Genomic DNA, 8,114 nt, shown 5'->3' on the forward strand with positions numbered 1-8,114 from the left:
CAATTTGAAGATTTCACCTAGTATAATTCGGAAGCAAAGACTTGTTTTTTTTCTGTAGCACATTTATTACGCTGGTCCCCCTACGTTTCCTATGTGAATTATATTTCAGTTCGTCGTCGCTAACTACCGACGAAACGTCTGTACAAATTGCTGCACAAACGAGGGTCCAGACAACATACGAAAGAGCAATAAACCTGTGCTTGTAATAAGCAGCTGCCCCGAGACTTCTTGCTATTGCAGCTAGTGACAGGCAGTGAAAAGTACGAAAACTATTGGGTTTTTGAAAACATAATGAAGGTTTCAAAATCGCTGTGTCATTCATTCTAAAAATCAATGATTGAATTGCAGACCGTGAAATTAAAATTAACGACTGCAATTTTGATCGGCAAATAATTTATTTGGATGTCACTAGATCTATGTTATCTTCCAATTCGTGGTATGTTTATGACAAACAAACCGCATTATTTGTCTGTGGATGTAGTCAATCAATCTCTGATTCGATTTATTATTAGAAGTTATAATTGAATTTAAAGACATTAAACGTCATTGGATCCATCATCATCACTCTTGTTTTACCTAACCAGCGTCACATAATTAATAAAGGCAGACTCTGTGCTTTGATGACGGCCGACCACGAGGAGCAGCGTCGGGACTCTTGGCACTCGCCCCGCCTGCAGCATCCGTCGATGTCAGTGCCCTGCTGAGCGCGAGGGCTTGCGTCCTTCTGTGAAGTTCCCTGCCTCTCCCACGCAAGCAGAATAACACCTCGAATTAAAGTCCCAATCTTGAAGTAATTTTGATCCCAAAGCAAACTTCATTCGGGGCTTCAAGAACTACCTGAACGGACTACCATTTCTTGTTGCTGTTACCACATTTCAAAGACTTGACATACGCGTTATATAGCAGTGGAAATTTCGGGGTCGTTAATGATATTTGCCATTCCAATAACCAAATTCAACTTTTAAACCAACAAAGGAACAAGTTTACTTCGAAATTTTTAGAAATTGCTGTTTCCTTAACAACTTCAAGCTTTACTCTTTTCAAAGAATCAAGTTGGCTTAGTAACTTGTATTGCTGAGTAAACGACATGTACGAAGTGGCCGGGATGCATGCACGGTCAGATGTCACAGAAGAATTGCCACAAGATTCCTTGTCTTTTCTAGCAGAGGTGGCCATTATGGCTGCTGAGTTTCCCTCGTGTGTAAGGGAAAAGATAGGAGACGTGAGCCCTGCTGATTACAGGGCCGAAAATAGTAGATCATCGCCCCACGCGTCAGGATATTTTCTAAAATCATGCGTTGCTACGCAGACAGAAGGAAAATCAGGCGACTCAAGCGCCATTTTAACTGATGACGGAACGACCCAAAGTATTCTTGATTCTTGCAAGGGAATCTCCTACAGGAACAACAAACTTTGTTGTCATGAGGGCTCGTCTTCTTTTGAATGTGACGCTGGCAGCTATATTCTTAGTATTCGTACTGTTACGGATATTAGACAAGCGGATGGATTCGAAGCGCTTGTGGAGGCTACGCCGATCAGAAATCATAACGCTTATGAAAGTATAACGTGGGCAGTCCCGTTGCATAAACGTTTCCCGCTCAACGGTAATATCGTTCACATAGACGTTGAGAATCCCAATTTATATCTCACTAGTGTGCCACCAGCCGATGTACATTCCAATGAAGAAACAAAACCAGACGAATGTAAAAGGAACTTAACCCAGGCAATTCTGTTGCAAGATTCCAAGGCAGATTTGAACCTTGGTACTTCTCAAAATTGCTTGTTCAATTTAATGGATGTACAAATCAAAAATTCTCCGGAGAAGTACAACTCACCTTGTCAATCATCCAGTCCCACAAATTCTGACCAGTCATCTGAGTGCCAAACCAACGACCTCACTAAACTTTACGGCAAATCACGTGACGGGATTGACAATATTTCGAGTATTCCGCTGCCTGGCACAGACGATTCAAAAACTCTCGCGTCCAAGTGCATTCAGGAGCTATTTGACAGTAATTCTGCATCATCAAGTCCAAATAAATTTTCATCGCAAATTGGCAAAGAATCTTACTGCTGTCCTGAATGTGGCCGAGCTTACTCAACTTCGTCAAATCTTGCGCGACACCGGTGAGTAGACATGGTGCCCCGTGTAGAGAAAGAACGGCTTGTCAGTGATGGCTGAAACTCTGCAAGTCATGATATTTTTCCGACGTTCCTTATCTAAGTTTTTTTTTAAATTAGTTTCGTTACATAGTTGCATGATGAATTCTTCGTAAATCTAATAAATTCTTCAAAATCACAAATTCTTCTAAACAAATCGAACAACTCGCATATATGCAATAGTTTCTTCATTTTTTGACTCGCAAAAATTTTACTTATTGGTATGATACGAGCACTTTATTCCACGTTTCATTCTGATCTTCTTTGGATGTCACGTTGAAGATTGTAGCGTGTTCACTCTTTAAGATCACAGCTCGCTTACGTTTCCGCTAAGAAGTTGATCATAAAAACCTTCTTGCAAGATGACACCTCTCTCCATTTCGCAGCGCGTTTTTTTTTTCTCGCCGACAGCACCCCTGGCAGTGTTGCCATAAATACACTCTTCCCTCCGGAGGAAACGCTTCCCTCGGTATGGTCGGCTCTTCCTTCCTAGAAAAAAAATGAAGGCTCGCAGGTGTTCATTCGCTGCTTCGGAGCGCTACGGGTTCCGATAAAAGCTTCTGCGCACTCTTGATATTGATTTAAAAGCCTTCTGGCTCTGCTGATCTGTTAATTTGGAGATATTTTTCGGACTATGTAGAGGTTATGAACACCTACGATATATATTGTATTAGTAAAATACATAAACTTGACATTCAAAACATTGCATGAAAATACCTAGCCTACTGAAAGATCTAGACTTTCTTGGGAAAAGAATCGTTCCTGATAAATGAATGCACGACGGTCTAATGAGACGCACTACCTGTGCTTAACACATGTGAATAAAAAATTTCATTGAACAGTGAATGAATCATTTGAATTATCAGATGATCAAGAAAAAATTCAAATTGTTAAGCATATTTTTATCAAGACTAGATTGCCATTAACCTTTATTAATACATCAAATCATTAAACTTTCATGGGTATTATAGTTTTTAAGTGTATATAAATATTGTGGCTTCGTTGCTCAGTGAAAAGAAACTTAGAGTTAGCGCGCAAGACCGTCGTATCTCATGGAGGCATGACGTGACCGCGGCGCCCGTCATAACGCTCCTGTCGCTACACCAAACATTGCCACCTGCCAGCGTCCTCTGCTCTGATTATATATTCCCTAAATATTTGCCGGCATCTGAGAATAAATTTTATTAAATATTTGATCAATTATGGAGTTTTTCGTTTGACCGGTGTGTTGCAAATCGGTCGTACTATATTATATTCTGGTATAGTAAATCCTACCAGACAAGCACTTTTCAGTGTCATTCGAGAGGAGACGCTAGGGAAGTATTTTGGATAGGAACTTTTCTGTTCAAAATGAGGTATTGTAGCAGGCCCCACGAGGCCTGGGGATTATCAATTATGCCACATATTATGGTTACTTTAGTTGGTCATCTTCGTCGCGAACACAGACGATTCACTGTCCTTTAAATTCACGTATAAATCAAAATAACAGACTGCCACTGCGGCAACATTGAGGTTTACTAAGTTCCAATCATTTTAGCTCTCAATCATATATTAAGACATCATTAAATAATAATGTTCTTCATTATATCGTTTCAGTTATTCAAATTGTATTTAAAACTAACCTTGTTGAACTGCATGCAGACAATGTCACCGCAGCAGCAGCGCCGGCGGCCGCAAGTGTCCGCACTGCAGCAAGACTTACCTCAGCCCAGCGGCGCTCAGCCAGCACATCAGGACGCACACGCAGGGCTGCCGCTGCCACACCTGCGGCAAGTGTTTCAGCAGACCATGGCTGCTGCAGGGGCACATCCGCACTCACACGGGTCGGTTCTCGCTCATTTATGCACTGAACAATACAATAGTCCCTCATCTGACTGTTCTCTAGTTGGTAACAATCGTATATTTTCATCATTATTGTGTTTTTAAACGATGCTAATATTTTCTCATGAATAAAAATTGTAAAATTTAATTTATTTATATAAAACATTAATCAAAATCGTTGCAGCCGATAGAGTTAAGCAATGAAAAAGAGCATAGTGTTATCATTGATGATAATAAGACAAGGAAATTATTCAGCTTGATAACTGTTTCTATTCTCTTGTGCAATATTTAAACATTATTAATAATAATCCTACTTATTCAGGAGAGAAGCCTTTCAAGTGTCGAAACTGCGGCAAAGCGTTCGCGGACAAGTCCAATCTCCGTGCGCACGTTCAAACACATTCCACCATCAAGCCGTTCACCTGCCTCAAGTGCGCAAAAACATTCGCTCTTAAAAGCTACCTGTACAAGCACGAGGAATCTTCATCGTGTCGTAGACGTACGAGTAAAACTTCGTCTACCAGCGGCAGAGACCTTAGTCTTGTGAAGTCAAGAACTTGCAGAAGTTTTCCTGTGAAAGCTGGGCACACCGGTGCACACGTGGCGTCGTCTGCTAAGCAGTTATCGTCATTAGATAACAAAATACTTGCTTTTGAAAGAGAAAGTGTCGTTTCATAAGATCCTCGAATTACGTAACGTTTCGTTTGCATAATAAGTCAAATTACTGACAAATCATTCATCAACTACATGCAGAAATTCACGAAAGACCGTCAATGTTTTCACAGATGACATAGCAGCAACTGTTGAATGATCTTGGAACAAAAAAAAAATATAATAATAAATAAATAATTAAAAAATAACTTATTGAAGGAGAAAAATCATTCCCAAATTCTTATTTATTCTCAAGTTGACCAACTGTCATCTCTCAACAGATATGCTTTCACGCTAATTACGTGACAAAACTGTATCGAAAAGCAAGCCTACTCGCTAAAATATACAACAAAGAAAGAAATTGCAGTGACTAAGGAGCTTAGTCAGCTTTGTTCTTCAATTTTCCTTGACAACTTGACACAACTTTTTAATAACTCTTATTTGTAGTGCCGGGCGATTTCTTTCTCTATCGACTGATTTGCTGTGACTAACGTGAGTCATGTCCAGGCACCACACCCGCTCTCTCAGGAGTCAGGATAACAATCCCGCGCCACCGCAATAGAAGCCCTAACTTCGCTCACCGCTGACACCATTGGCCGACGAATTCATGCATGCTTCTAAGGTGCGTTTTGTAAATGGAGGATAGTGTGGAAATTTTAGGTTATCTTTGCGTTACGTTACCATGTAAAGTTTTAGGTTAACATGTAATAATCTGTGCGATGAGAGGAGGATTTAAAAAAATGTGAACTCTGGATACTTGAAGAAATAATTATACAGAAGCTTCAGTATTAACGATAAGCATACGCTGTGAAGGTCATTGTCGTATTTCTCGTATAACATAGTTAAATCACAGCTGAAGAAGTGGACCAATTACACTATACTGTATGTCGTGTAGCGAGCGTACGCTACAACTTTCACACTATTTATGTCATACTTTAATTGTAAGCGTAGTTAAATAAATTTAATGCTGTTGCGATCCTCATTTAGCCGCATTTCCCGAGAGTTATTTTCATTCGGACAGCAATTATCTGTCTTCTTATACCGCCGTTCAAAGGTAATTATCAGAAATATTTCGTAATTTCATTACGTTCACACTCATCTGAAATGAGACACAAATAATTATAAGCATTAGTCAAACATTCTGCCCATGTTTAGCGTAGCCTACAGTCTGCTACAGACATTCCCGGCCTGTCTTGCACTACGAAGCTTCCACCACGAGGCGCCGCTAGACCTGACCTCCTGTCTTGATGTGGCTAATGTATATTAATATAAGGTAACTTAATATAATCGTAGATCAATCGTTGATGATACATAATTTATTAAGAGTCATTTAGGTGGGTTTACGTGATATCAAATGCTTGTTTACCAGAATCTTGCTATTACTCGAAGCCAAAACAGAATATGCCTTCAGAATTTACCTCAATGGACTCTCTTTTTCATCAGCCAAGTTTAGTCATTAGCGTAAATGGGAGGTCCGCCGTTCACGCTTCGGTAAGACGCGCTCCACAGATAATTCCGATAACTTTGACTCAAATTGTACTATTTTTTAAATTTGCCTTTCGGGTTGCTATCTATGTTTTATGATTGAGCAGGCGGGTTAATTAGGACTCGCCGGGAACTATTGGAGAGGTTCATTTGTTTTAAACACGAGAAATAGCTTAAAACTAATTACTTTCGGGTAAAAGTTACGAAGGGTCTGAATAATCAAATAGTGGTAAATAATAAGGATTAACTATGCATTTATTCTCTTAAATGAGTTAGAATTTTAGGTATATGTTATCCTACACTATTTATAATTACTTGTTCTTTTATTTCCTAATAGGCTCCGTATAAAAAATTTTCTTGTCCCGATTTTTTATCTTTAAAAAAAAACGATTCGTTCGGCCGATTGTGCAATACTTTCTTCTATGTATCATAAGAAATTTTTGGTTAAGCGAACTCTTTTATAATATATATGAATTGAAATTATCATATTTTTTACTTTGCGCCCTAGAAGTCATTCATAACAGCGATGTCGGCGCTGAAGAGTAGGCGTGATATGGCCTGTCGCCGATTCTTGTACATTTCGTGACTTGTTCACAGAAGATCCAAAGAGCATGTCCTTCAACCGGATTTCTTAAATACTAACGATAGTTTGAAATAGCTAATTACACCGGGTTCCATATGGTGCTAGGCATTTCAAGTCTAAACATGTATTTTTTCATAGCTTTATCTAGTTATCTAGTCTGTTTTCTGTTCTTGAACGCGTTCATACTCGGAGGGTCAACAATGTAATCGGGAATTTATTATGAGTTGAAAAGATTAAATTTTTAACTTCATAGAAGAACTCATCGTAATGTACGTGATTTATTCCTAAACTTCAGTTCTGATCAATTGTCATTTATTTTAAAGCGTTTACAATAACAGCAAGAAGTGTTGAGACGAAAAGGGACCACGAGGCACCACACTGGCCCTCTCCCATCACCTCCCTCCCCCCTATGACTGACATTCAGCTGCAGTCGATGTTAGGCAGTGAGAGAGTGAGGTTCGGTGTCTCGTGTTGCGTTGTTCTCGTACATTCGCAAGCGGTGCACCCGTGAATTATACAAATTTAATGTGGAAATGAACGAATTTGATGACATATTTTGGACAGTTAAGGATAGGCATTTGGGTTTAGGATAGATTCTTGGGTTAACAAACGCCGACTAGTTATGTTGTGTGAATCGATACGACCCAGTGATCAGCTGTAACGGTAGAAAAAATATTCGTGTGGGCTTTACTTTTGCTCAGATTGCCATATTACTAAGTCCGGTAATAAATAATTTCAAATTGTTGCTTTTCTGTCTACCGGGCTCCGCACCGTTAGCTACCGTATGGCATATAGGCCTACTAATGGCGGAACTGACGGTAATGGCAATTCCTGGTAATCCTAATATTAGTCAGACTCAGAAGTCACTAATAGGCTACGGTAGTCGGTCTGGTCATCTGTCACGATATTGAAACTCAAAAATCGCTGACAATTATGATAGTGGCCATAAAATTTTTAATGCCATCACCATGCATTTTATCCGCAAAATAAATAATTGCTAAAGTTTTGTCGTTAATAGGAATTAGAGACAAAACTCGTAGCCTAAATGATTTTTCAACACGTTCATGTGCGGTTCCACTCACGGCAACAGGCGTCCGAGGCGGCTATCTTCATTATAGCATGAATAATACATGATAAACGAGCTCTTAATCAATTTCAACGTACTGCAATACGTGTCAGCGATGTCATTTGTTCGCATGAGAATGATGAGATGCAATAGTTTGAGAGACTTAACACAATATGCACAAATCACAATCACTGAGAAGTTGTCAACAAACCAGCGAAGGATGAGATGTTTTACAGTTGACAAATCATAAAACAATTGTTTTTGAAGTTCCAGTCACGTCTTTTGTCGAGTACACATAGTTAATTTTTTGGCGGCAATACCTGGGACTGGGAGAGTACAAGTCCATTG

General features: G+C 39.5%; 1 protein-coding gene across 1 annotated transcript; it reads left to right on the forward strand.

The window, feature by feature from the left end:
- On the forward strand, positions 1 to 6,617 carry LOC108680950 (gastrula zinc finger protein XlCGF53.1). Its single transcript, XM_018169882.2, has 3 exons — positions 1 to 2,127; positions 3,802 to 3,983; positions 4,304 to 6,617. Exons 1-3 carry the CDS (start codon positions 1,088 to 1,090, stop codon positions 4,657 to 4,659), a joined length of 1,578 nt encoding a protein of 525 aa, XP_018025371.2. The 5' UTR covers positions 1 to 1,087; the 3' UTR covers positions 4,660 to 6,617.
- The last annotated feature ends 1,497 nt before the right edge of the window (positions 6,618 to 8,114 follow it).

This window comes from Hyalella azteca, unplaced genomic scaffold (genome assembly GCF_000764305.2).
Source record: "Hyalella azteca isolate HAZT.00-mixed unplaced genomic scaffold, Hazt_2.0.2 contig7447, whole genome shotgun sequence".
Taxonomy (NCBI): Eukaryota; Metazoa; Arthropoda; class Malacostraca; order Amphipoda; family Hyalellidae; genus Hyalella; species Hyalella azteca.